The sequence below is a fragment of the Cebidichthys violaceus genome, unplaced genomic scaffold (assembly GCF_023349555.1).
Source record: "Cebidichthys violaceus isolate CVI_PGR_0920_01 unplaced genomic scaffold, fCebVio1.0.p SCAF_11, whole genome shotgun sequence".
NCBI classification, from domain to species: Eukaryota; Metazoa; Chordata; class Actinopteri; order Perciformes; family Stichaeidae; genus Cebidichthys; species Cebidichthys violaceus.
In genome coordinates, this window is record NW_027176274.1 from 361,548 (window position 1) to 389,496 (window position 27,949).

General features: G+C 47.9%; 1 protein-coding gene across 1 annotated transcript in view; it reads left to right on the plus strand.

Moving 5' to 3' along the window:
- LOC137891531 (titin-like) overlaps nucleotides 1-27,949 on the plus strand; it is a 172,154-nt gene that overhangs the window by 90,246 nt on the left and 53,959 nt on the right. The window contains exons 114-168 of the mRNA XM_068736195.1: nucleotides 130-307; nucleotides 394-515; nucleotides 896-1,183; nucleotides 1,598-1,894; nucleotides 2,130-2,316; nucleotides 2,409-2,524; nucleotides 2,602-2,901; nucleotides 3,182-3,481; nucleotides 3,979-4,084; nucleotides 4,272-4,468; nucleotides 4,561-4,869; nucleotides 4,959-5,237; nucleotides 5,515-5,814; nucleotides 6,141-6,443; nucleotides 6,536-6,738; nucleotides 6,831-7,014; nucleotides 7,369-7,671; nucleotides 7,866-8,165; nucleotides 8,479-8,597; nucleotides 8,698-8,875; nucleotides 9,433-9,717; nucleotides 9,924-10,217; nucleotides 10,330-10,629; nucleotides 10,762-10,946; nucleotides 11,249-11,378; nucleotides 11,483-11,673; nucleotides 12,109-12,538; nucleotides 12,683-12,988; nucleotides 13,260-13,441; nucleotides 13,542-13,671; nucleotides 13,811-13,962; nucleotides 14,050-14,197; nucleotides 14,382-14,547; nucleotides 15,073-15,224; nucleotides 15,320-15,616; nucleotides 16,478-16,777; nucleotides 17,054-17,368; nucleotides 17,450-17,598; nucleotides 17,691-17,841; nucleotides 17,954-18,235; nucleotides 18,320-18,622; nucleotides 19,018-19,320; nucleotides 19,575-19,856; nucleotides 19,940-20,127; nucleotides 20,279-20,390; nucleotides 20,701-21,003; nucleotides 21,541-21,849; nucleotides 22,067-22,348; nucleotides 22,478-22,777; nucleotides 22,957-23,250; nucleotides 23,353-26,322; nucleotides 26,446-26,766; nucleotides 26,919-27,203; nucleotides 27,323-27,628; nucleotides 27,755-27,918. Of these exons, the coding sequence (XP_068592296.1) occupies nucleotides 130-307; nucleotides 394-515; nucleotides 896-1,183; nucleotides 1,598-1,894; nucleotides 2,130-2,316; nucleotides 2,409-2,524; nucleotides 2,602-2,901; nucleotides 3,182-3,481; nucleotides 3,979-4,084; nucleotides 4,272-4,468; nucleotides 4,561-4,869; nucleotides 4,959-5,237; nucleotides 5,515-5,814; nucleotides 6,141-6,443; nucleotides 6,536-6,738; nucleotides 6,831-7,014; nucleotides 7,369-7,671; nucleotides 7,866-8,165; nucleotides 8,479-8,597; nucleotides 8,698-8,875; nucleotides 9,433-9,717; nucleotides 9,924-10,217; nucleotides 10,330-10,629; nucleotides 10,762-10,946; nucleotides 11,249-11,378; nucleotides 11,483-11,673; nucleotides 12,109-12,538; nucleotides 12,683-12,988; nucleotides 13,260-13,441; nucleotides 13,542-13,671; nucleotides 13,811-13,962; nucleotides 14,050-14,197; nucleotides 14,382-14,547; nucleotides 15,073-15,224; nucleotides 15,320-15,616; nucleotides 16,478-16,777; nucleotides 17,054-17,368; nucleotides 17,450-17,598; nucleotides 17,691-17,841; nucleotides 17,954-18,235; nucleotides 18,320-18,622; nucleotides 19,018-19,320; nucleotides 19,575-19,856; nucleotides 19,940-20,127; nucleotides 20,279-20,390; nucleotides 20,701-21,003; nucleotides 21,541-21,849; nucleotides 22,067-22,348; nucleotides 22,478-22,777; nucleotides 22,957-23,250; nucleotides 23,353-26,322; nucleotides 26,446-26,766; nucleotides 26,919-27,203; nucleotides 27,323-27,628; nucleotides 27,755-27,918 (15,836 nt within the window). The remainder of the gene's footprint in view (nucleotides 1-129; nucleotides 308-393; nucleotides 516-895; nucleotides 1,184-1,597; nucleotides 1,895-2,129; nucleotides 2,317-2,408; nucleotides 2,525-2,601; nucleotides 2,902-3,181; nucleotides 3,482-3,978; nucleotides 4,085-4,271; nucleotides 4,469-4,560; nucleotides 4,870-4,958; nucleotides 5,238-5,514; nucleotides 5,815-6,140; nucleotides 6,444-6,535; nucleotides 6,739-6,830; nucleotides 7,015-7,368; nucleotides 7,672-7,865; nucleotides 8,166-8,478; nucleotides 8,598-8,697; nucleotides 8,876-9,432; nucleotides 9,718-9,923; nucleotides 10,218-10,329; nucleotides 10,630-10,761; nucleotides 10,947-11,248; nucleotides 11,379-11,482; nucleotides 11,674-12,108; nucleotides 12,539-12,682; nucleotides 12,989-13,259; nucleotides 13,442-13,541; nucleotides 13,672-13,810; nucleotides 13,963-14,049; nucleotides 14,198-14,381; nucleotides 14,548-15,072; nucleotides 15,225-15,319; nucleotides 15,617-16,477; nucleotides 16,778-17,053; nucleotides 17,369-17,449; nucleotides 17,599-17,690; nucleotides 17,842-17,953; nucleotides 18,236-18,319; nucleotides 18,623-19,017; nucleotides 19,321-19,574; nucleotides 19,857-19,939; nucleotides 20,128-20,278; nucleotides 20,391-20,700; nucleotides 21,004-21,540; nucleotides 21,850-22,066; nucleotides 22,349-22,477; nucleotides 22,778-22,956; nucleotides 23,251-23,352; nucleotides 26,323-26,445; nucleotides 26,767-26,918; nucleotides 27,204-27,322; nucleotides 27,629-27,754; nucleotides 27,919-27,949) is intronic.

Sequence of the window (27,949 nt, forward strand, 5' to 3'; positions counted from 1 at the left end):
CTTTAACTTTAGGACATCAGAGCTAAAAACAAGGGCACCAATTTCCTCTGTTTTCACCAGGCACAAACATTGTTTTAAACAAATATCCAGGATCTCATCTACTTCCCATCTTTTTGTTTTTGTCCCCAGCTGTACCTGATCCTCCTGAGAACCTGAAGTGGCGCGATAAGAGCGGAAAGACTATCTTCCTGTACTGGGAGCATCCGAAGTATGACGGCGGCGCCCCGATCAAAGGCTACGTGGTGGACAAGTGTCAGCGTGGTACCGACAAGTGGGAACCCTGCGGTGACCCCATCCCCGAGCTGAAGTAAGACCTGGTAGTTTGAGTCCACTTGCGTCGTGTTCTGTAGTTTTTGGGAACAGTCTTGTGTAAAACATTTTCTGTGCTCTCAGGTTCCAGGTGACTGGCCTGATCGAGGGCCAGTGGTACGCCTACAGAATCAGAGCTTTCAACAAGCTGGGAGCCAGCCGACCCTGCAGGGCTACCGATGAGATCCAGGCTGTCGACGCCAGAGGTGAGCAAGCTAGTGCTCCTTCACACTAGATCCTGATTTAGGAGAAGAAACAAGAACAATATTGCATTGGATGGGAAAAACAAGCCTTGGTTTATCATTCTTAAACTTATACAGGTTACGAGGGTTGATGAAGCAATGTGACGGGAAAGAGATCTCTAGACATTACTCTTAGAACTTAAAGGATCTTTATGGAGCAAACACCTTGCAGAAAAATAATATGATTTAACTTTAACAAATATGTACTAAAGAATTAAAATGGAATATGAATTAAGAGTAAAGGAACCAGGATTATTAAGGAGCTGAAGGATTGTGTGTCATCTACACGGGATGAGCTTTTTTTTGTTGATCCTGACCTTTTGGTCTTTAAACATCTCCAACAGAGCCTCCAGAGATCCAGCTGGATGTGAAGCTGCTGGCCGGTCTGACCGCCAGGGCCGGTACCAAGATCGAGCTTCCAGCCGAAGTCAAAGGAAAGCCTGATCCCCGGGTGAAGTGGACCAAGGCCGACCTGGTTCTCCGGGCAGATGACCGCATCACCATTGACACCCAGCCGGGACACTCAAAACTGTCCATAGCCAACACCACAAGAGGAGACACCGCCACCTACATCATCGAGGCAGTCAACGTCTGTGGACGCGCCACCGCCACCATCGATGTCAACATTCTTGGTACTATTTTATTACCCGTAAAACTTAAGCTGTACCCCAAACCCTAACGAGCTGTTATTTTTTGCCATAACATCCGGTTTAGCATTAGTCAGCACACAACTCAATGAACTTCTAGTAGTCCATCAGCACTTTTCACATTTCATTTGTTTTCTCCTCAAAAGAATAATCGGATGATTTAAGCAGTCATCCTCCACGTTCTAGTGTTAGCATGTTAGCATGTCATCTCCAGTCAGAAAATGAAACAAATTCTTCTTCTTTCTGGTTAAAAAGCTAAACAAGTCATATAGACTGTATAGACTTGTTCAATTGTATCAAGATTAAATTCAATGTGTTAATATTTGAGGTCTTGTCTCAAAGTCATCAACCTGGATGTCAATTTTGAGTCCTTTTCATGTCGCATCTCCTCTTCTTCAGATAAACCCGGCCCTCCAGCTGCCTTCGACATCTCCGAGATCACCAACGAGTCGTGCCTCATGGCGTGGAACCCCCCCAGGGACGACGGCGGCTCGCCCATCACCAACTACATCGTGGAGAGTCGGCTGACGGACAAAGAGGAATGGGTGAAGCTGTCGGCCACGGTGAAACACACCACGTTCAAGGCCTGCAAGCTCACAGCTTTGAAGGAGTACGTCTTCAGGATCAGTGCTGAGAACCAGTACGGCATCGGAGCACCTGCAGAGCATGTGCCGATCATTGCAAAGTATTCCTTCGGTAAGTTGTTTTACAGTAATGTCTCACTGGCCATCAAAGTAATTTCCTTTTTAAAGATGTGATGTAAAATATTAATATTTAATGATGAATCACATTCATCACATTACACATTAAACAAATGAAAACACTGGCAATGAGGCAGATCTTAGGTAGATAATGATGAGAATAAATATGAAACTAAATCGAAATCATACCCTCTAAACTATGAAGTATGTTTATTTTCCACCTGTCTCAGATCCGCCTGGTCCTCCAACCAGAGTCACTCCCTCCGACATTGCCAGGGACGCCGTGACCCTGACCTGGTTCGAGCCAGATGAGGACGGCGGCAGTCCCATCGTCGGATACTGGATCGAGAAGTTCGATCCGGAGAGCGACAAGTGGATCAGGTGCAACAAACTGCCCATCAAGGACACGACCTTCAGGTAAGTAATCACAGCCAATGAGGCGAAAGACTTTTGTATGTGAAGGAGAGATGTGGAATATTTGTTCTCACCCTGCTTTCTTGTGGCTGCAGGGTGAAAGGACTCCCCACCAAGAAGAAGTGCAGCTTCCGTGTTCTTGCTGAGAATCTGGCTGGACCTGGAAAACCAAGCGTAGAGACCGATCCGGTCCTCATCAAAGATCCCATCGGTACGTCAATCAATGCAAATACTCTACTGGAAGTGAGCGTAGTCGGACATTTCTAACAACACTGCACTCTTCTCCAGATCCTCCATGGGCTCCTGGTAAACCCGTCATCAGGGACGTGGGCAAGACAACGGCCCTGCTGGCGTGGACCAGGCCGGAGCACGATGGCGGAGCGAAGATCGAAGGCTACATCATCGAGTTCCAGAAGACGGGAAGCGAAGAGTGGATCCGCATCGCAGAGGACGTTCCTCAGACCGAGCACCAGCTGCAGGGCCTGATAGAAAAGCAGGAGTACTCGTTCCGGGTCAAGGCCGTCAACAAGGCCGGCGAGAGCGAACCCAGCGAGCCCAGTGACCCCGTGGTCTGCAAAGAGAGACTCAGTAAGTGCAAAATTAAGGGGCAGTGAGGGGGGGTGAGTTGCACAGTGAGTCTTTTAAATACAAAATATTGGCATACCCTAAAATTCCTTGGCCAAACTATTACTCAACAAGACACAAAGTTGAACAATGCTGCTGAATCACATTTGGTCCTTTTATAAGTGATTCCTCGACACAGGACATGTACGACCAGGAGTTATTGACTAAAATATGCTCTGCGTGTTTGGGTTTCAAGACATTCGGACAAACCTGTCTTGCATTTACCTTTTTTTCTGTTCAACAGATGTTCCATCGGCTCCTCAGTGGCTGGAGGTGGCCAACATCACCAAGATCAACGCCGACTTGAAGTGGCAGCTCCCCAGCAGCGACGGCGGCTCGCCCATCACCAACTACGTGGTGGAGAAGAGGGACGTGAGGCGGAAGGCCTGGCAGTCCGTAGACACCACCATCAAGGAGCTGAAGTACACCGTGACTCCTCTGAACGAAGGGTCGCTCTACGTGTTCCGCGTCGCCGCTGAGAACGCCGTGGGGATGGGTGAATTCTGTGAGCTGGAGGACGCTGTGCTCGCCAAAGACACTTTCAGTAAGTTCTCAGCAGTTATCTCCATCATGGGTTCTTATCAAGTGGAAACCTACGGTGCTGAGGAATGAAGCCAAACGCTAAAGTGTAGTGTTTGACTTAGTGTTGTAAGTCGCTTTGGATAAAAGCGTCTGCTAAATGACTGTAATGTAATGTAAACTGTCAAAAACTGTAAACTGCTCAAATGGCCACTTGAGGCTCTAAACGAGAGTTGATCTCCTTAGACCTCCATGTTAAAGAAACATGTTTACAAACAACAGTTTGGTCTTTTTAGCTAATATCCTCGTTCATGACAACTCACCCGAGACTCTTAGCGATCAACTTGGCAGTCCAAAATGATCGAGAGTCGATCACATTGATAGGTGGTTTGTCCCTGCTGTAGGGGATGCTAGCAGGACTTTAGACTTAGACTTTGTGATCTTCATTTTAAGACCCTGCAGAGACAATAAGCTTCAGACAAACTGTCTGTTGGGTATTAATGTTTGTCTTGTTCTTTGCAGCAACTCCTGGACCTCCTTATGCCCTGACGGTGGTGGAGGTCACCAAGAGACACGTGGAGCTGAAATGGGAAGCTCCCAAGAGCAACGGTGGAAGACCCATAACCAAGTAAGACTACAAACTGCTGTACAACTACTGTGTAGACTGCTATGAGGTGATGTACATGAGATTATGTTGAAAGTGTGAAGTGTCAAAGTGTAAAATCTGAGATTTTCTGGGCGCAAAGACCATGAAACAACAGCTATGTCACCATCCACACTTTGTTCCACGATTAACGGAGTAACCTGCTCCTCAGGTACGTGATTGAAAAGAAAGAGAAGGTTGGAACTCGCTGGCTGAAGTGCTGCAAGACTCCGGACAAACAGACTCAGTTCAAGGTGACGGACGTAGATGAAGGCTCCGAGGTTCAGTTCCAAGTCAGAGCCGAGAACGAGGCCGGAGTCGGAGATCCGAGTGAACCGACCGAGATCCTCACCATCGAGGATGCAACCAGTAAGAGACCATCGAATATTCATAGCAGATACAGTTATATGGATGTATTATCGTGCCACAGTCAGATACATTTCATCCTCCTCTCTTTCCAGGCGCTCCATCTCCTCCTCTGGAAGTGACCATCCCCAACGCCAGCAGGGAGCACATCAACGTCACCTGGAAGCCTCCGGCCAAAGACGGCGGCTCCCCGATCACCGGCTACCATGTGGAGGTGGCCGAGGCCCGTCCGGAGCTGAAGTGGCTGAGGGTCAGTAACAGACCCATCAAAGAGCTCAATTTCAGAATTGACGACGGAATCAAACCAGAGAAGAAGTATGTCATCAGGGTCCGTGCCATCAACTCTATCGGTGTTAGCGATCCCTCCGAGATCTCTGACAAGGTCTTCACCAAGGATGCCGACTGTGAGTATCAGCAGAATTTAAATTTAACAATTCAAAAGAAGTCCAATCCGAACATTTACCAGTTATTGATCCTGTCCTCTGGTCCCAAGGTGCTCCAACCATGAATTTGGAGGCACAGGATGTGGTCGTGGTTGAAGGCGAGAAGCTGCACCTGAACATCCCTTACAGGGCGATCCCCACGCCCAAGATGGTTTGGCAGAAGGACACGGTGGAGTGTAAGGCCGACGACCGGCTCTCCATGACGGTGGAGATGAACAACGCTCACCTGGAGCTGCTCAAGTGCACACGTGCAGACGCCGGCAGCTACGCCATCACCCTGGAGAACAGCCTGGGAACTGCCACCGGGAACGTGAACGTCAAAGTCATCGGTAGGATGTGCTCCATGTAACTGTTCTCTGGAAATAGATCACAGTACTTTGTTTATACGCCGTTGAATTCGTGCAGTCCAGTAATGATATCTTTTTGTAAACCAGAGAGAGAGTCCCACCAATGAATTCTGTTAAGTTTAACATTTTAGACCAATTCTTGAGCTGGGGGACTTCATGACCTGCCCACAGTCCTGCTATTAGCACCCTCTCTGGACGTATTTCACTAGAAACAGACGAGGAAGACTCATCCTCTGACACATTAATGCTTTTCTTCTAGGACTCCCCGGTAAGTGTAAAGACATCACCTCCGGCGATGTCACCAAGAAATCCTGCCAGATCAGCTGGGAGGCCCCGGAGGACGACGGTGGCACCCCGATTGTCAGCTACACCCTGGAGCGCCGCGAAGCCTCCAAGAAGACCTACATGCCCGTCACGTCGGGAGAGAATGTCCTGACCTGCACCGTCAAAGACCTCTACGTCAACTGCGAGTATTACTTCAGAGTGAAGGCCGTCAACAAGGTTGGAGCCGGAGAATATCTGGAGCTACGTAACCCGGTCATCACAGAGGAAGTCAAACGTAAGTTTTTTGGCTCAAAAACTTAAGACGGCTGATCAGTTTTGTCATTGTTAGCATGTTAGCATGCTGATGTTAGCATATGTAGACTTTTTCTGTCAATGGTTAATAAATTGGAGACCTGACTTCACATTAAATTATCCACAACTTTAGACATTTATTGATGTCACAAGTTTCCATCAAGTCAGTTGAGTGAGCCTGCTGGGCTTAAATCAACCAATAGGATAATCCTATTAAATGAGATGAAACTTGATGCATATACTCTCGGATTATGGATCTATGGAAACAGCTCAGATATTTACTATCTGTTGTTGATATCAACTCCACAGAGAAACCCGACCCCCCCATCCAGGTGGAGGCTCAAGACCCGACATCCAAGTCCATCAAAGTCACCTGGAAGGCTCCGGACTGCGATGGCGGCTGTCCTATCCAGGGCTACATCGTGGAGAAGATGGAAAAAGATGGCGATCGCTACGAGAGGGTCACCCCGAGCCTGGTCCCCGGTTTCTCCTATGTGGTGACAGGCCTGACGGAGGAAGTGGAGTACCAGTTCAGGGTCCGAGCCGAAAACGCCGCTGGAGTCAGCGAGCCGTCCCGCAGCACACAGCTCATGAAGGCTGCAGACCCCGTCGGTAAGAAAGACTATATTTAATTTATATATTAATTAGCTTGAAAACTTCAGATAAGGAGTAGCTACATTTCATAACTCTCCTTCCATTTTCAGACAAACCGAAGGTTACTCTCCACGCTCGTGTGCAGTCCGGTCTGTGCATTAAGAAGGGCGAGGAGATCCGCATCGACGCCTACATCTCCGGCTCCCCTTATCCCAAAGTCAGCTGGCTGAGGAACAACGAGGACGTCACCAAAGAGCCAACCAAGAAGGTTGTCCCAATAGTCAGGAAGAAGAAGAAGAAGACAGGGGCCAAGGTTTGTGTCCTCAGAGGGACAATGAGAGTCGGTTTAATTAATTACTACGTATTGTTAAAGAGTTAATACATCCTTTCCTTTATTCCCTTCAGCTTTCTGAACCAGAGGAGGAGTTTGTAACTCCGATGCGTGAGCGTCTGGGTCTGGATCAGACCAAGAGGGGTCAGTCTGCATTGATGATCCGCGACGCCGTCAGGGTGGACCACGGCGACTTCACCATCCAGGTGGAGAACACGCACGGTGTCGCCACCGCCTGCTGCGTCGTCAACGTCCTCGGTAAGATGGACATTTATCTACTTGACTTCTGGTTGAGTTTGGTCATCAGTTAAACTTAAACTGCTGAAAATAATTAGAAGAGAAAAATGTTGAATCAAATTAGCTGCAGTTCTAATGTTGAGAATAAGTAATATTTTGTAAATCAGTAACATGTTTTCGGGTTAGGTTTGTCATTTTCCAATTTTGTCTCCTAATTAATTCTAAAAGTTAAACTGAATTGAAATGAAGAAACGGAAAAATTACTTTATGACAAAACGTGTAATTTTGTAATGTTAGTTTGTTGAGTAAGAGCCATAAAAGACAATCTCACCTTTAATCCTCCTGAGATTAAACGTTAACTCTGTTCTTCTGCAGACAAACCCGGCGCTCCGATCAACTTCACCTTCGACGACATCAGGAACACCTCGGTCGTCTGTAACTGGGAGCCTCCTGAGGACGACGGAGGCAGCGAGATCCTGAACTACATCCTGGAGAAGAAGGACAACAAGAACGAGGAGGTTGGCTGGATCACCGTCACCTCCACGCTGAAGGGCACCAGCTGCCCCATCACCAAACTCATCGAAGGGAAGGAGTACATCTTCAGGGTCACCGCTGAGAACAGGTTTGGCTGCGGACCGCCGTGTGTCTCCGACCCGGTGGTCGCCAAGAACCAGTTCGGTGAGTAAAGAACAGGAAAGAAAGATGCATGACGGAAAGAAAACATTTACAACTGTTAATCTTTTGTCTTAATTTTGGCACCACCTGGTGGTCGTATAGAGAATGACACATTGAACACTTTCTTTTTCCCTTTTCCACAAATCTAAAAAGAGCCTTAAGTCACTCATCCTATTTCGCCCCCCCCCCCCCCTCAGATCCTCCCGACGCTCCCAACACCCCCAGAGTCCACGAGGTGACGGCAAGCTCCGCCCACATCTCCTGGCACGAGCCGAAGGACAACGGCAGTCCGATCCTGGGCTACTGGATCGAGAGGAAGGAGGTGAATAGCAAACACTGGACCCGAGTTAACCGAGTCCTCCTTAACTCTCTGGATGTGAAGGTCAGTGGCCTCATGGAGGGACTCATCTACATCTTCAGAGTTTGTGCCGAGAACCTGGCCGGGCCCGGGCCCTTCAGTGAGCCCACCGACCGCACCGTCGCCATGGACGCCATCCGTAAGTTCTCAGTCCGGTCTCATTGTTTTCCATCATTACTCCCCACTGAAAAGAGCAAATTGATCTTTAACTTGTACTTTTAGCGCCCCCTGTGGCTGATCCAAAATACTGGAGGCATCAAATAAGTTAGTTCCCCAAATTATAATGAAATGGAGTTTGGCAGCTTTTGGTTTAATGGTTAACATTACTGAAATTAATAAAAATCACCAAAGATGCATTCAAGACTTTTCTTCATGTAGTCCATTCAAACATCATCCTGTCTGATGGATTCAGATCAGGAGGATTAATCCACCTCTGCCCCTCCCCCACCCAGTGCCTCCTGGCCCCCCCACCCCATGGATCGTGGACACTGGGAAGGATTCAGTCATCGTGGCCTGGAAGCCCCCACTGTACAACGGCGGAGGAGACATCCTGGGATACCACCTTGAGAAGGTGCAGGAAGTTTATTCAGTAACTCCTCCTTCGTCTGAAGGTGCAGATTACGTCCTTTGACGTTGACCTTTGATGTTAAACTCTGGTTTTCTGATTCCAGGTTTTGGCCGGAGAGAAGGAGTGGACTCGCAGCACAGAGTTCAGGTGTAAAGAGCTGACGTACACAGTGACCGGTCTGACAGAGGGAGCGGATTATTACATCCGCGTCATCGCCATCAACGATGCCGGACCTGGAGCTCCCGGTGTGACCGAACCCGTCACCGTGAAAGAGCCTGAAGGTACGGACAGTTTTATTATCCACGTAACGAGACGGTACTTTACCGTGAATTGCCTTTTTGGTGGCTTTATCATGCCCCAAAACTCACCAAAGTTGACATTCCTATCGGGACTGGGTGAAAATGTTCGGTGATGAACAAATGGCTCAATAGCGCTCCTTTAAAAATTGCTAAAATTGAGCCCCTCGTTGTTCTTTCACCTACATGCATGACATTTGGTAGACTGGTCTACCACGTCGAGACGCACGAAAAAGTCTCTTGGAGGTACAGCCAATTTTAATTAAATCTGCCATTTTGGGTAATTTTTCGTCTTTTCCATGTGGTGTACTTTAACGAATTGTTTTATGTCAGATTGTTGAAAAGAATAATGTTTAATTGGTTCTATAACTGCCTCAGAAAACAAGCTGAAAATCTAATTCAACATTTCCTGCAGCTGCTTCATAGTGAATTCTTTCCAGTCTGGAGAATTTGTTTGTGCTTTTACTGTGAAGCAGCAACAGGAAGTGTTGCCCCTCCTGGTTATGAGATGTTTTAATATTAATGCCGTCCCTGTCGTTCAGAAACTCCCGCTGTGGACTTCGACTCCTCCGTGAAGAATGGCGTCATGATCAAGGCCGGTGAGCTGCTGAGGCTTCCCGCCGTGGTGACCGGCCGACCCCAGCCCGAAGTCAAGTGGGCCAAAGACGAAGCAGAGATCGACAAAGAGCGCATGATCGTGGAGACGGAAGGCAAGAATACTGCTCTGTTCATCAAGAAGGCCGTGAGGGCGGATCACGGGAAGTACCAGGTCTCTGGTACCAACGGAAGCGGGACCAAGACCGCTGAGACCAGAGTGGACGTCATGGGTCAGTGTTGAATGAATACAGTTAATCCCAAAAATACAACCTCTTCAGTAGGAGGACTAACTGCTGACTAACAACCAGCCAACAAGCCGTGTTTATAAGCCATCCAGGGAACCACTGCGTTACTTTAGGACAAATCAAGTGAATTCCATGTGATTCTTATTGTTAAGAAGTCAAACAAACATTTTTACTGGCCTTTGTCTCCGTAGACGTCCCCGGACCGGTGGTGGACCTGAAGACGGTGGTGGTGACCAAGAAGAAAATCACCCTCACCTGGTCCGACCCCTTGGATAACGGCGGCAGCGAGATCTTCGGCTACGAGGTGCTGAGAAAGGACGCCAAGATGAAACTCTTCCGCCAGCCCATCGAGACGGCGTCCTGCAAGTGTGAAATTCTGGACCTGCTGGCCGGCGAGGAGTACGACTTCAGGGTCGTCGCCAAGAACAAGTACGGCAACGGAACTCCGGCCGACCTGGGACCCATCCTAGCAGTAGATCCCAAAGGTAAAGCCACCAAAATATGACCAACCTTTGACACTAGATGACGATTTGTGACTCCTGAAGGTCTGTCGGAACATTTGTTCGGTGTTGACTGACCGCCTCCTTATTTTTCCAGGTACTCCATCTGCTCCCGAGAAGCTGCACTACACCAACAGAGGCAAGAGCACCATCACCTTGGCCTGGGAGCCACCTCGCACCGACGGCGGCAGCCCCATTCTTGGCTACCTCGTGGAGAAGATGAGGTCGGACGGCACCGAGTTCGAAGCGGCGAACCGCAAGCTCTTCACCGAGTGCTGCGGAACCATCGAGAACCTGTCGGAGAACCAGGAGTACGAGTTCCGAGTCAAAGCCGTGACCGAGGTCGGGGACGGAGATCCCTCCAAGCCCATCACCGCCAAGATCCAAGACGATGAGAGTAAGAAACTCACTCTGAAAATGCTTGAAAGACACTTTGATGAGATTTATTGATTTTTGTCAGGCCAATCTGGTTCAGCTAAACTCTCAAAAGGTGAAAAGTTTAGAGTTACAGATGTTTGTTTGTCCACAGTTCCTCCAGTTATAACCATCCTGAAGTTCTTCAAGAGTAACGCCATCAACGTGAAGAAAGGCTCAGCCATCGACATCCCGGCGGAGGTGAAGGGACTTCCTCTGCCGACGCTCCAGTGGATGAAGGACAACGTGGTGATCGAGAAACCTGAAAACGAAGAGAAGATGATGATGGAGACTGAAGAGGTCAGAACTGACTCGTGTGTTCATGTCCAGAGAATAAATATCTCAACAGATACAGGCCAGATGAACTCTTCCCAGTGAACCCCATGACCTTTCTGTTTCTAGCGCCACCTTCAGAACAGGCGTGATTTCTTTCAGTGATATGTTTCGATCCTTCTGAGAAAAAGCTCCTCTTCTTATGTTCTTTTATTTAATCTCTTAGAGTTTGTTTGCTTTTGAAGTCTCCATGTTTGTAAAGCACATTGGAACTTCCTTGTGTATGAATCAGACTGTGTAAATAAATATATTTGCCCTCTCGTCTTCAGGTAACCCGGACCACTCTGAGGACTAAGATCGCCTTCCCAGACACCATCAGGCAGGACAAGGGCAACTACAAGCTGGTGGCTGAAAACTGCTTCGGCAAAGCTGAGCACGTCATCCGGGTCGAGATCCTTGGTAAGAACATTGAGTCATTTCCATCGTTACTCTTTGTTGTGAAATTAATATTAAAAGCCGTCTCTACATATTGAGCCTTTAACACAAACCTCTTGCGTTCTCAGACCGCCCTCTTCCTCCGAGGAACATCGTGGTCTCGGACATCAAGGCCGACTCGTGCTATCTGACCTGGGACGCCCCGGAGGACAACGGTGGCAGCGAGATCACCAACTACATCGTGGAGCGCAGGGACGCCAGCAAGAAGAAGTCAGACTTCGAGGTCCTGACCATCAACCTCATCGACAGGAGATACGGGGTGAGTCATTGCCTGGACTTTCATCCATTCATGGTGACAACAAGCTAATACTCTGAGAAGACGGTTCATCTTATCAAAAGATATACATTCATCCTGACTCAAGACTTGTTTCCAGTTTTAAGGATCAAAATCTATCTTTGGTTGTGTTCAACTGTGTTCATCACATAGATGGAAGTTTTCTGATATTAAAGCCTCGAAAACCAAACCCCGATCATTTTCTTTAAGTTTCCTGTAAAGATGTAGAATTAAGATCTCAAAGATTTCAAAGAACGTTCCTCCTGAAATCTGTATTTCAACTCAACCGGACTAACTAAAAAAACAATTGTCTCTTTTTTCTATTTAATTAGTATCAAAATAAAAAAGAAAGTCCATAAAATAACGATCGTGTGTTTCTATCTCAACTTGATCACCACTGACCCGGTTCTGATCCTTCAGGTCTACAAACTGAACTTGAACGGAGCCTACCAGTTCAGGATCAAAGCCGTGAACAAGTACGGTTTGAGCGACGGCTGCGAGTCGGAGAAAGTCCAGCTCAGGGACCCGTTCGGCCTCCCCGGACCTCCGCGTAACCCCAAAATCATCGCGGCTACGGCGACCACAATGACCCTGACCTGGGACCCTCCTCTGGAAAACGGCGGCTCCACCATCCAGGGCTACTGGCTGGAGAAGAGAGAGCGCGGTGCCGTGTACTGGGGCCGCCTGAACCGAGCTCCGGTCACCAAGCCATCGGTGAAAGGCCTCCAGTACACCGTGCTCAAGCTCATCGAAGGATCCGAGTACCAGTTCAGGATCGCAGCCTGCAACGCCGCGGGAATCGGACCGCCATGCGAGTCCAGCGAGTGCCGCTTCGCCGTGGATCCATGCAGTGAGTGTTCAGGTCTTATCTCTGCAGACCAGCTGACCAGCTCAGTCAGCTTCACGTAACAGTTCCTGTAAACGTCCTAAAGAGGTTTTTCTTTGGTTCTTAAGTCTCTCTCTCTCTCTCTCTCCCTCTCTCCTCCCCCCTCAGAACCTCCCACCCCTCCTGGGTACCCTGAGGTTAAAAACAAGACCAAGAGCAGCATCACGCTCACCTGGAGCCCGCCGGACAGAGATGGCGGCAGCCCCATCAAGGGTTACATCATCGAGGTCCACGAGGAGGGCTCTCCTGATTGGAGGAGGGTGAACCCCGCTGACAAGCTCCACCCGTCCACCGAAATCACTGTGCCGGACCTGAAGGAGGGCAAGAAGTGCAAGTTTAGGATCTACGCGGTGAACGCCGCCGGAAACTCAGAGCCCGCCAAGACGGGAGACATCCTGGTTCAGGACATCCTGAGTAAGAGATCTGATCGTAGTACAAGACCTGATCCTGATAGGCTGTTATGAATAATAATAATTTATTATGGTCCTCCTTTTATAACCTCAAGTCATCTTTAATTCAATTAAACCAGTAACTGAGTACTGAGGCATCTAGTTAAAAGACTTAAAGACTCAAACTGTGTTCTGAATCTGGAACAGAAGTTGTTTTGATGTATTTTGTTCTATGAATAAATATCTCAGAGCATGATGCTTTTAAAACAGCTGGTTTCTTTGTGTTTGTTCTTCAGTCGAGCCGTTGATGTCTCTGGACGTCAACGCTCAAGACCTGATGAACTGCAGAGCCGGAACCCTCATCAGGATTCCTGTCACCGTCACCGGACGACCCGTTCCCAAAGTCACCTGGACCTTCGACGGAACCGCCGAGACCGAGAAGAAGAACGATCTCCACACGCTGCCTGTTGACTCCGAGGTCAGATGCTTTGCTTTGTTCGTACAATATCTGAGTGATGGTTATCTTATGTCTTCATAAAGTATATATTATATATACATGTAAACATGTTCCCTCTCAGATCCAGTCCACCGACACAACCTCGGTCGTCCTGATCCCAGAAAGCAAACTGAACCACAGCGGCCGATACATCATCAACGCAGAGAGCGTTGCTGGACACAAGGTGGTCAAAGTCAGAGTCAACGTGCTCGGTAAGTAAATACTCAAAGGCTTGTGGAGTGAAATGCATTGTGGGTACTCCAAAAGACTCAACAATAATGATTCGGAATACAGACAAATTCAGAAACCAGATTAGAGAATGAAGACAGATTATCACTTCTCCGTCTTCAGACCTGCCCGGACCTCCGAGAGACCTGAAGGTCAGCGACGTGACGAGAGGAACCTGCCGACTCACCTGGAAACCTCCGGAGAGCGACGGAGGACAGAGAGTGAAGAGCTACTTCATCGAGAAGAAGACGGTGGACGGCAAAGCCTGGACCAAGGTCCGACCCCATCATGGCTCACATTAGTCGGATTAATGCTTTCCGAATTTATCGACCAATAACAAACTCTTGTTGGTGCTTTTCCAGGTGAACCCAGCGTGTGCTGCTCAGTCCCTGGTGGTTCCAGACCTGATCAACGGTCAGGAGTACCTGTTCCGCATCCGGGCTGAGAACTGCTTCGGGTTCGGCCCACTCATTGAGACCACCGAAGGCACCAAAGCCAGAGATCCAATCCGTACGTCTGCTTTCTGGACTCATTCTACCTTATTTATGCTGAATTATAGCTCTTACCTCAAACAATGTTCTTCAGTTTTAGACTGAAGCTCAACTTTAAATCCAAACACATTGATCCTCCACCAGCAGAACTCCGACCACACACTTCTTCTCAGGAGTCACACGTGACGTTCTTTCGTCTGCAGATCCTCCTGATCCTCCCACCAGGCTGAAGATCCAGAGTGTGAGGAAAAGCTTCGTGAAGTTGACCTGGAAGGCTCCAAAGAATGACGGCGGTTCACCCGTCACCCACTACAGCGTGGATCTGCTCTGCTGGGAGGCCAGCAGCACCCAGAAGGAGTCCTGGAGGAGGTAAACCCTTCGTCTACACTGGTCCACCTGGGTCCTACTAACGGGGGGGCCGAGTAGGAACCAGGACCAAGTTATATTCAGTTCTGTTATTGTCTCTGTTTGGGTCCACGACGTTCAGGATCAGGTTCTAGTATCCATTTGCTTCAGACCAGGTCTTCTGTACTGATCACTTAATTAAAATATATTAACAATCCATCATGACGTTGGTAACTCGTCACTGATTGGTGGAAATGTTGTCTCCATCAATCAAAGGCAGACATTTTGACATCCGTCCACTTACATCTGGAGCAGAAAAATCTTAACATTTACATAAATTATATGATATTTGATTCTGTTGGAATCTTCTGGTCCTTCACAGTTTTGTTTTTCATTTCTTCATATTTTCCTGCAGTTAAATTTACACTTTACAAGTTCCTCCTCATTCCGATCTGGTTTCCTTCCGTTGTGAAACATCTTCAGCACCGAAGTTTTAGTTTTTGTTTGGAGGCTCGACTTTTAACAGCTGAACCGTCTGTGACCTTTCAGGTGCAACCGGAGGGACGTGGACACCACCAGCTACAAGGTGGAGGACCTGACGGAGGGAGACGAGTACGAGTTCAGGGTGGTGGCCTACAACGAGGCCGGACCCAGCCGACCGTCCACCACCGTCGGACCCATCGTCGTCCAGGACCAGACCTGTAAGACCAGCCCTCTAATGACAGACACTGTCCAGGTGCATTGTAGGAAGTCAGAGAATCCTTAAAATGTAAAAACCTGATATTTTGTGCTCCAGGTGCTCCGTCCATCGAGCTGAAGGAGTTCATGGAGGTGGAGCAAGGCTCCGACATCAGCATCGTGGCCACGATCCGCGGCTGTCCGTTCCCCACGCTCACCTGGTACAAGGCTCCGCCCCACAAGTCCGACGACAAGGCGGAGGTCCAGTACGACGAGCACATCAACAAGATGGTGTCCGACGACAGCTGCACGCTGCTCATCCAGCAGGGCAAGCGGCCCGACACCGGCCTCTACACGCTGGTGGCCTCCAACAGCCTCGGCAAGGCCTCCAAGGAGATGAGGCTCAACGTGCTTGGTACGGAACGCCAACCGTGGTCGCTTGTTCAGCAGCTGAATAATAATAATAATAACTTTATTACCTTTAAAAACAGAGTTTACAAAGTGCTTTGACAGACAAAGCAGCAGAAGCAAGACAATAACGAAAAAATAATAATATATATAACAACAACAGAAAGCTCAGTGAGACAGTCAGTATGATAAAAAATAAAATTAGAAATAAAATTAGAAATAAAATTAGAAATAAAATTAGAAATAAAATTAGAAATAAAATAAAATAAATAAAATAAATAAAATAAAAAATGTAGTAAAATAATTTTGTAAAATCAACAGTAGAAAACAGGATTAGCTTCCCACATCCTGACACATCTCATCATGTGATTATTCATCTGTTCATTGAATATTAAGCATTATTTGATCTTTACCCAAAAACTTCATAACAGTGATTTTATTTTCTGTGATGTTGGCGGAAGTTTTGTTCTTCTACCGGGTCACTGAAATAACTCTTATGTTCACCCAGACTTGACTTTATTTTGGATTTTAGATTAAAGTGAATAAAAATAAAGAAATGTTCAGCCTGAATGTCGCTGAAACTGTTAAACGAGCAAGATAAATCATGTTTTTAAAGCTTTTTTTATTAATAATTCAAATCTAAGAAATGCATCTGTTATTATTACCATTAATGAACATGGTTAATATCAGACACATCATTTTATAATCCACTCTATACTTTCTACCCTGAAAACACATTTGTGTTACTCTTCTGCTTATTCAATGTTTTTTAATTAGATTTCTACTGTAAAAAATAATAAGCAGCAGTGACAGTGACTTAACGACTAACAACATCAACAACCCTCTAAACTTGATGGTTTTCTTTCAGGCCGACCTGGTCCTCCCTCCGCTCCCATCAAGTTCGAGGAGATCGGTGCCGAGAGGATCACGCTGTCCTGGCTGCCTCCGAAGGACGACGGTGGCTCCAAAGTCACAAACTACGTGATCTGGAAGCGTGTCGCCAACAGGAAGACCTGGGTCCCCGTCACCAACGAGCCCAAAGACCGGATCTGGACGGTGGAGAGTCTGATGGACGGACACGAGTACGTGTTCCGGATCATGGCCCAGAACAAGTACGGAGTCGGAGAGCCGCTGGACAGCGAGCCCGAGGTCGCCAGAAACCTCTGCAGTGAGTTTATGACAAATATAATGTTAAATACTGCAAACAGTCTCTCACAACGTTTATGTCAGGCCGATATCACATTAAGGTGTCTTAACTTTTCACAATGAAAAACAAAAATAGTATTTTTACATAAATTCAACCAGGAGAGCCTCAAAAAGTCATACAAATTAATAAAAAAAGAGACATTAAAGTACAAGAGACACGTAAACAGATAATGGATTACTGATTACTGACCACTTTGGTTCTTTGTTTCCACCCTCTCACCTTCCTTCCTCCCTTCAGCCGTCCCCGGTCAGTGTGAGAAGCCGACGGTCGCCGGCGTCACGATGGACTCCATGACGGTCAGCTGGGAGGAGCCCGAGGACGACGGCGGCACGCCGATCACCGGCTACTGGCTGGAGCGTAAAGAGACGACGGGCAAACGCTGGACCCGCGTCTCCCGAGACCCCATCCGTCCAATGGGCATGGGCGAGTCGTTCGTGGTCAGCGGACTCATTGAGGGCTCACAGTACCTGTTCAGGGTATCCGCCATCAATGCCGCAGGACCCGGACCCGCCAGCCCCCCCACAGACCCCATCTTTGCCAGAGACCCCATCTGTAAGAGTTTTACACCAAAATCACACAAGTTAATGTTTAAATACACAGAGCAGGAGGTTAACTGTCTGTCTCCTCCTGTAGCCCCGCCCTCTCCTCCGACCCCGAAGGTTTCTGATTGGACCAGGTCCACGGTGGACCTTGAGTGGATCCCTCCTCTGAAGGACGGAGGCTCCAAGATCATCGGGTACTGGGTGGAGTACAAGGAGGAGGGCACCGAGGCCTGGGTCAAGGTGAGCTGATCTTTATATCATCATTGATCTCGGGACAGGACTTAGTTTTTAGAGAGAGCAACTTCATAAACTCCATGTTTGTGTTTTTTTAGGCGAAGGAAACGGAAATCCGTGGCACCCGACTTGTGATCGCCGGTCTGAAGACTGGTGGCAAATACAAGTTCAGGGTGACTGCGTTCAATGCTGCCGGGAACGGAGAGCCAGGAGAAGTCCCAGAGGTCCTGGAGGTCAACGACAGAAACAGTGAGTCAGTCTGAAAGTCTAAGACGGTTATAAACCATCGATCTCTCAACAACGTCACCTTTATGGACAGATGTATCCTGTTTGGTTGTAACATTGAGTTTCCTGCCCACAGTTCCCCCTGAGCTCGACCTGGACGCCTCCATGAAGGAGCGGATGGTGGTCCACGCCGGCGGTGTGATCCGAATCATCGCCTACGTGTCGGGCCAGCCAACCCCGGAGGTCACCTGGAGCAGAGACGGAGCTGCACTGCCTCCCGAGGCCAAAGTGGAGACGACGGCCATCAGCTCGTCTCTGGTGATCAAACCCTGCACCAGGAGGCACCTCGGCGTTTACACGCTGACCGCCAAGAACGCTGGAGGGGAGAAGAAGAAGAACATCACCGTGGAAGTTCTGGGTAAAATACTGTCTTGACTACGTGTCTTGAGACTCTTTATCGTTGTTATTTTTTAAAGTAAAACCCGTTTGTGTCCTCCTTCAGACGTCCCCGGGGCCGTCGGCATCCCCTTCACCGCTGAGAACCTGACCACCGACTCCTGCAAGCTTAACTGGTTCTTCCCTGAGAACGACGGTGGCTCTCCCATCAGCAACTACATCATCGAGAAGCGCGAGGCCGAGCGCAAGGCCTGGACCTCGCTGTCCTTCACCGCCAGCCGACAAAACGCCGTGGCTCACGGCCTCACCATCGGAAAGTCCTACTTCTTCAGAGTGGCCGCGGAGAACGCCATCGGCCTCGGACCCTTCGTGGAGACCGCAGCCGAGCTCATCGTCAAGGAACCAATCAGTGAGTTTTAGTTAAATCATGGTGACCGCTGGTCTCTGAAAGTCTGAAAGTTGAAAGATGGGAGGATGAATAAAGTCTTTCTAAATCAAAAAAACATTTTAAGAATATTCAGAATAATAACATTATAGAGAATAAAGTCATTTTGGAAAAGTAAAGATTTTGAAGATAATTTCAACACAAAAGTTAGAATGTTAACAAAAGAATAAAGTCTTCATTTTGAAAGGTAATAATGGCAGAAATTACATTTTTGTGATCTCTTTTTCCTCCGAGTTCTGTGATTAATCTCAGAACTGAACAGTTGAAATGTGCAAACAGAATTAAAACTCAACAGAAAACGAATCCCTTAACGAGTTCCCATCTTCAGATGTAAAGAAGTCTGTCTGTGCTCATCTCAGGTGTTCCTGACCGCCCCGAGGAGCTCGAGGTCACCCAGGTCACCAAGGATTTGATCAGCATCACCTGGAAGGCACCCAAGTTTGACGGCGGCTCAGAGATCACCATGTACATCCTGGAGGCGCGTATGATCGGCAAAGACAAGTTCACCAGAGTGACGAAGGAGACGCTGATGGAGAGGAAGTACACCTACGAAGGCCTGAGGGAGGGAGAGACCTACGAGCTCAGGGTCCTCGCTGTCAACGAAGTTGGACCCAGCAAGCCGTCGTTCTCCACCAAACCGATCACCTGCAAGGACGAACTGGGTGAGGACCAGCTGTTTTGTTTGTTTTGATAGTTTTTTAGATTGGTTTGAGTTAATTTCTGTTAGATATCTATAAAGCTAAACTTTCAGAGACTCTAAATATTGCTGTTAGAATTTAAGCAATTGTAGTTCAGAATACATGCTGATAGCAACAAACCAGAACCATCAGCAAAATGTAAGACAAAGGTAGATGCAACAACCAAATCACTGATTTAGGAGAATCCTCAGTGTTAACACTTTATTCTTGTCTTACAGAGCCGCCGACCATCGAGCTGGACTTCCGTGATAAGATCATCATCCGTGTGGGAGAGAGCTGCCTGCTGCAGGGCCGCTACACCGGCAAACCCTCCCCGTCCATCATGTGGTACCGAGACGATGACGAGCTGAAGGCCGACAAACACATCATGTTCAAGAACACGCTGACCACCATGTCGCTCGGCCTGATGAAGGCAAAGCGCGAGCACAGCGGCAGATACGTGGTGGTAGTGGAGAACAGCACCGGATCCAGGAAGGGAGTCTGCAACATCACGGTTGTCGGTATGTCGGCGGAACTTTCTAGAAGCTTTCTCAACATTAGAGATTTTTTTTTCACACTGACGTTGTTTCTTTAATCCCTGCAGACCGTCCAACTCCTCCTGTTGGCCCAGTGGTGTTTGAGGAGGTGCACAGGGAGTACATGGTGGTCTCCTGGAAACCTCCTCTGGACAGCGGCGGCGTCGCCGTCTCCAACTATATCATTGAGAAGAGAGACACCAACAGAGAAGCCTGGACCACGGTCACGTCTGCCTCCACCAAGACCATATGCAAGGTGGGTCAACCAAACTCCAGTTGGCTGTTGTGTTATTTTAGTTCTTCAGGAGTCCAAAAAGCTGAGCCTGACCCCAAAAAGACCAGTTTTTTCCCACTGGTTGGGGTTTGCTGAAATTCAGAGATGTTTACATGTGATTTGTTCCTCTCAGATCCCCAAGCTCACGGAGGGCAGGGAGTACATCATGAGGATCTCTGCTGAGAACATGTATGGCATCAGTGACCCTCTGGAGTCCGAGGAGATGAGAGCCAAAGATCTCTTCAGTACGTTTACTTTTGTCACGTTTCAGGTCTCCTAAGCGCAATTCAGGAAATTCCATTTTTGATCAATTAAATTTGATTTTATTTATGTTCATCACTGTGCAAAAATGTCCTTTTGAAAAATCACATTTAAACAAAATAGGAATTTATTTTATTTTTGAATTTATCTAATTCAACATTTTACGAATACAAAATTCAACAATAAAGATTTTCCTTTAAAATAATAGTGCAAAGAAAGACTGCATTCCTTTATAAATATATAATTATAAATATAAAAAGAGCCCTGATAACCCAGTTTTCGGCCCCCCTGCAGGAGTTCCTGAGGCCCCTGAGATGCCCACAGTCAGGGAGGTGTACGCCACCAATGCTCTGGTGCTGTGGAACCGGCCTCGCGACGGCGGGAAGCCCATCACCAACTATTTCCTTGAGAAGAAGGAGCCCACTGCAAAGAGGTGGTCCAGAGTCACCAGAGACCAGCTGTACCCGGCCACTCAGTACCGAGTCCAGGACCTGGTCGAGGGGTGTGAGTACGAGTTCAGGGTGATGGCTGAGAACGAGCTCGGAACCGGAGACCCAAGTGTCCCCTCCAAACCCATCCTCGCCAAAGATCCCATCGGTCAGTGCAGCGCAAATTCATGCAAAATATATTCATTATTCATAGTTGACTTTATTCTACATTCATATTTATTTGCATCTTACGTTCTATATTTTATTTTGAAACCAGCTTTTTGTTTGTGCATAAAAACATTGACGTTTAGATTACACAAGTCATTTACATTAAGTAATTTATTAGTCATTTAGCATTTTTGACTAGTATCTATTTAGTATTATCTTTTATTATGTCATGACTATATATCTTCATTATCAACCATATTAGCATAGCTAGTTAGGTTTAATATTTTTATATTGTTTTAATTAAAATGTCTTTCTGCACTACATACGAAATACAATTTCGATATTTATATATTCTAACACTTAAACATTCTATTTCAAAGCTGTCGCCATTCTATAGTACAATATTAAAAACTATAATACTAAACTAAAACAACATCCAACATCTGAAGAAATTGATGAGTCATTAAATAACGCTTGTGTCGATGTTTTGTACCGATGTATGTATTGATTTATGGTCTATGATGTGTTCTCCTCACAGTGCGTCCCAGTCCTCCAGTGACCCCCGAGGCCCACGATAAGACCAAAGACTCTGTCAGCCTGAAGTGGAAGTTGCCCCGTCATGATGGGAGGGGCCGGATCTTCGGCTACCTCGTTGAGTACCAGAAGCCCGGTGCCGTGGAGTGGATTCCGGCCAACGAGACCCCAGAGCAGTGCCCAGACCTCCACTACGTGGTGACGGGCCTGGCCGATGGACAGGACTACAACTTTAGGATCTTCACCGTCAATGCCGCCGGCAAATCTGACCCTGCATACGTGAAACAGACCATCAAAGTCCATGACAGACTGGGTAAGGGGTTCATTCAAACCTCCTCTGTTATTTCTCTAAAGCATGGCAACTGTTTTTTCAGAACAAATTTATTTTTATGTTTAGTTTATTATTAGTAAATAATAAGTGTGTTTAGTCATTATTGGATGAGAGAAAAATATACATAAACATCCTTAGAACTGGTAAATCACACTCACTATACCATTTTACTTAAATGATCCCCCCCCCCCCCCCACAGAGGAGCCAGAGTTGCTGCTGGATGCCAACATGGCACGTGACCACCTGGCCATGCTGGGCACTGACATCACCCTGAGCGCCACCATTAAGGGAGTACCAACGCCCACCGTCAGCTGGAAGAAGAACGATGGCGACGTTCCTTCTCACATCACCGTCGCTGTCACCACCACCAACAGCAAAGTCTTCATCCCCAAGAGCGTCCGAGCCGACTCTGGCAACTACACCATCACTGTGGAGAACGCTGCTGGAAAGAAATCAGCAACCGTTGCCGTACTTGTTCTGAGTAAGTGAAAGTTCCACCGCCACAAATATGGGATTTGATCAGTTTTGAACATAAGAAACAATTTCTAAAGATGATGTTTGAATTTAGAAAAGCTTAAATTTTACTCAAACTCACTTTTGTTTCCTCCAGACAAGCCGTCTCCTCCCAGAGACCTAGTGATCTCTGAGATAACCAGCGAGTCTGCCTACCTGACATGGAAGATTCCCGAGGACAATGGCGGTGCCTTCATCTCCCACTACGTCGTGCATAAGAAGGACGTGGCCGCCGAGCAGTGGGTTCCTGTCGCTGCATCCAATAAGAAGCTAAGTCTGATGGCCATGTACTTGATGGAAGGAATCCAGTACCTGTTCAGAGTGGCTGCTGAGAACCAGTTTGGCAGGAGTGACTATGTGGTGACCAGGACACCCATCAAGGCTCTTGATCCTCTCTGTGAGTAAAAGTCATAACTATGTTGCCTATTATTTTAAATAAAATAATAATTTTTCATCACTTTGTGCAAATTGAAAAAATTGAAGGCTCAACTCTTTTTGACTATCCACAGTGTCATTCTCAAGAGTGTTTCTGCACTTCCAAATAACATGGGTATATTGTTTTTGGACATGTTTCAGATCCTCCTGGCCCACCCAAAAACCTGCACCACACTGATGCAGACAAGACAGAGGTGTGGTTGGCATGGGAGTGGCCCGACCGTACCGGAGGAAGTGAAGTCACCGGCTTCATTGTGGAGCACCAGGAAGAGGGCCAGACTGACTGGGTCACATTCAAGACTGTCAGCAACAACCATGCCCACGTCACTGGTCTGGTGGAGGGCAAGACTTACCGCTTCAGGGTCAAGGCTCAGAACAACATCGGTGTGAGCAGTCCTGACACCAGCGTCCCTGTCACCTGTCAGGAAAAGACATGTAGGAAATATTATTCTTATGAAGTTGTTTCTCATTGCAAATGCTGTTCCTGTTCTCATGTACAGGCCTGAAAACATCATAATATTGTTTTTTTTCTTTTAGTGCCACCAACTATTGAAGTTGATGTGAAGCTTATTGAGGGTCTTGTTGTCAAAGCTGGTACAGCTATTGCCCTTCCAGCCAAGATGACAGGCATTCCCATTCCCACCGCCAAATGGATGACCGATGGCAAGGAAATCACATCTGAGGGCCGCCATAACATTGAGACAGCTGGATACTCTACCGTCCTCAGTATCCCTGAGACCCAGAGAGGAGACTCCGGAGAGTATACCCTCACCGTGGCCAATCCTGCAGGCAGCAAGACTGTTGCCCTGCATGTCACGGTGCTGGATCTTCCAGGTCCACCCATTGGACCCATCAATATCTTGGAGGTTACCCCTGATTACATGATTATCCAATGGAGGGCACCCAAAGATGATGGTGGCACACCCATCACCAGCTACGTGGTGGAAAAGAAGGATGTGAAGAAGTCATGGGAGCCCTGGTCTGTTGTTAGCTCCAGTGGCACCAGCACCAAGGCTAAGGTGTCCAGGCTGGAGAAGGGCCGTGAGTACGTTGTCCGCGTCCGTGCAGAGAACAAGATTGGCATCGGCGCAGGGCTTGAGAGTCCTCCCACTATTGCCAAACACATGTTTAACCCTCCTGGTCCACCAGGCCTGCCAGAGTGCTCTGATATCACTGAGAATGCTGTGACAGTGGAATGGACCCTGCCTGACTATGATGGAGGCAGCCCCATCAGTGGATATGTAATTGAACGCAGAGAAATGACAGGAAAGTGGATCCGTGTCAACAAAACACCGGTGCTGGACCTCAGATACAGAGTCTCAGGCCTGTTTGAAGGCAACAGCTACGAGTTCAGAGTTTTTGCTGAGAACGTTGCTGGTATCAGCGGGCCTTCTCCCACCTCTGACCCCATCAAGGCCACTCGTGCCATCACCAAACCCGGACCCCCTGGCAATCTGAAATTGAAAGACTGGAGCAAGTCCTATGCTGACATCTGCTGGACCAAGCCTACAAGAGACGGAGGCAGTCCTATTCTGGGCTATGTTGCTGAGGTTCAGAAGTCAGGATCCGCTCAGTGGGACAGAATCAACAAGAACCTTATCAAGATGTGTGCCTACAGAGTGCCAGGCCTCATTGAAGGAATGGAGTACAGGATTCGCATCAGAGCCACTAACAAGGTTGGAGACAGTGAACCCAGGGAGCTGGCTGAGACTGTCTTAGCAAAGGACATCCTGGTGCCCCCTGATGTCGTTGTCGACGCATCCTGCCGTGACTCTCTGACTGTCAGGGCAGGTCAGATCATAAGTTTGATCACTAGGGTGAAAGGCAGACCAGACCCAGAGATCACATGGACTAAGGATGCCAGAGTCATATCCCGGGACAAGCGCATTGAGGTGAACAACAACTACCCTCTGTGTGAACTGGTCATCAGCGATGCCATCAGGTCAGACTACGGTAAATATGCCATCAACGCCAAGAACAGTAGTGGACAGGCACAAGCCACCATTATTGTCAATGTCCTGGACACACCAGGGGCTTGCCAGAACCTGAGAGTGGCTTATGCAACCAAGAACTCCTGCATGGTTTCCTGGGAGAACCCTGAAGACAACGGAGGCACTGAGATCAACCAGTACATTATTGAGTGCCGTCAGCCCAGCCAGAGAGTATGGACTGTGGTGTCCAATGACTGCACCAAGCGCCAAATAAAGGCCCCTCTTACTGAAGGCTGTGAATACTTCTTCCGTGTCAGTGCAGAGAACAAGATTGGTGCTGGTCCAGCCATTGAGACCAAGACACCTGTGCTGGCAGTTGATCCCATTGAGAAGCCTGGTGAACCCATTGACTTCCAAATCTCTGAGATTGGGAAGACCTTCTGCTTCCTCAAGTGGAGGAAGCCAGACTATGATGGAGGTAGTCGTAACCTGGGTTATCATGTTGAGAAGAAACCAAAGGAGGCTGAGGAGTGGGAGAGGCTACATAAGGGTGCTATCAAGGAGACTTACTTCATGGCCGACAGGTGCATCGAAAACCAGCTCTATCAATTCAGAGTTCAGACTAAGAATGAGGGAGGCGAGAGTAACTGGGTGACCACACCTGAAGTCCTGGTTAAGGAACAGCTTGTGGAGCCTGAAATCAAGATAAAACTGGATGGAACACTCGTGGTCAAGGCAGGAGACTCCATTCCTATTGAGGCAACAGTGAAGGGCAAACCCCAGCCTGATGTCAAATGGACCAGAGATGAGTGCACAAACGAGATAAGAAGGGGCCCCAGGCTTCAGATCGAAACTGGTGCTGACTTCTCAAAGCTGCTGCTTACTGGTGCCAGGCGCACTGACAGTGGTAAATATGTTGTTACTGCCTCAAACGCTGCAGGAACCAGCTCTGCCCATGCTAAGGTCAATGTACTGGATAGACCCGGCCCCATCAGCGACCTCAAGGTGTCTGGTATCACCATTGACAGATGCCATTTGTCATGGGAAATCCCAGAGGATGATGGTGGCTGCGATATCTACAACTACATTATTGAGAAATGTGAGACCAAGAGGGGAGTCTGGTCGGTCCACTCCAATGCTGTCATCACCAATAAAGCTAACGTCACCCGTCTCATTGAGGGCAATGAGTATATCTTCAGAGTCCGTGCTGAGAATAAGATGGGTCCTGGCCCTGCAGTACAGAGTGAAGCCATTGTCGCCGGCACCCAGTTCAGTGTACCTGACGCTCCTGAGGCACCAGAGGTCACCAAGATTGCCAAGGAAGAGATGACTGTGCAATGGTCAGAGCCCGAGAGAGATGGTGGAAAGTCAATCACTGGGTATCTGTTGGAGAAGAGGGAAGAGCATGCCATTAGGTGGTCGCCTGTCAACAAGGATCCAATCCCTACAACTCGTTTCACAGTTACTGGACTCCTGCCCCTGCATGACTACCAGTACAGAGTCAAGGCTGTCAATGAAATTGGCATTGGAAGCCCAAGTAAGCCTTCACGTGCCATCACTGCCAAGGACACAGTTGGTATGTACCCAATAATAATAATAATAAACATTTTTCATTGTGTTCACGTTAACAAATATAGCTCATGGTGGGATGCGCAAAATCCACGGCTTGATCATCAAACATCTTTATGTCTTCTTACAGAGCCTCCTGCACCTCCTACCAACATGAAGGTCCTGGACAGCACCAAGTCCTCCATCACCCTGGGCTGGACCAAGCCTGTGTCCGATGGTGGAGCTCCCCTCATCGGCTATGTTGTGGAGATTCGGGCGCAGGGAAGTGCCAAGAAAGGAGACGATGGTTGGAAGAGGTGCAACGTGGCAGCTCAGCTGATCGTGTGCGAGTTCACAGTCTCAAGTCTGGATGACCAACTTGTGTATGAGTTCAGAGTGTCAGCTCAGAATCAGGTGGGCATGAGCCTGCCCTGTGACTTGGAGGGTGGTGTGATCCCCAGGGAGATTCTAGGTGAGTACTTTGTTGAATTTTAATTGCTTTTATGATAACTAGATGAGGTCATAGTCCCACTCAATAATATGGTGGAGTAACTAAAGATTAACATCAACATGTGATCTGTAATTGCAACATCAAGCTGACACCTGCACTGTTCCTTCCAACAGAGGCACCAGAGCTTGACTTGGACGCAAATTTGAAGCAAGGCCTGACGGTGAGAGCCGGTTGTCCCATCAGACTATGCGCCACCATCAGGGGTAGACCACCTCCCACGGTCACTTGGAGGAGGATGGGTATTGACAACGTGGTCAGGAAGGGAAAAGTCGACATCATTGACACCATGACTTTCCTGGTCATCCCCGACAGCACCCGCGATGACTCTGGCAAATACTGCCTGACGCTTCGCAGTCCTGCCGGAGAGAAGGCTGTGTTTGTCAATGTTAAGGTTCTGGGTAAGTCCTGGTTTTCTTTTAATTATGCTGATAAGCTCAACAATCACAAAAAGCCCTTAAGTCATGTAACAGCGGAATCAAAACAAAATCATAATGTCATGATGTATTTTTCCTGTCAGACACTCCGGGACCTGTAATGAATCTGGAAGCTACCGACATCAAACAGACATCAGCCATGCTGTCCTGGAGTCCTCCAGAAGTCAATGGTGGCAGCGAAGTCACTCACTACATTGTTGAGAAGCGCGAGATCAACCGCAAGACATGGGCAACTGTCAAGGCCGAAGTTGAGAAGGATAAGATTCCCTTAAAAGTCAGCGGTCTCATGCCAGGCACCGAGTACTACTTCAGAGTCACAGCAGTCAACGAGTATGGTTCCGGAGTTCCTAAGGTGTCACCCACTTCCTACCTGGCCTCTGATCCTGTCAGTACGTATCATCTCTTAGTCACACAATGTGACACCAGAACTCAGAGCTCAGCTTACAGCCTCACCCTTTTCTTTTCCATCCGTCATTAGAACCACTTGAACACACCTGTCTGTTTTAATTTTTCAGGCAAGCCCGATCCTTGTGAGAAGATTGAGGTTCTGGAGATTACTAAGAACAGTGCCACAGTTGGCTGGGTGAAGCCCGCAAGAGATGGTGGTGCCAAGATTGATGGTTATGTCATTGAATACATCGAGGTCAAACCTCCTCCAGAGCCTCCAGCACCTGTGGAGGTTTGTCTTGTGATCAAACAGATTTTTCTCT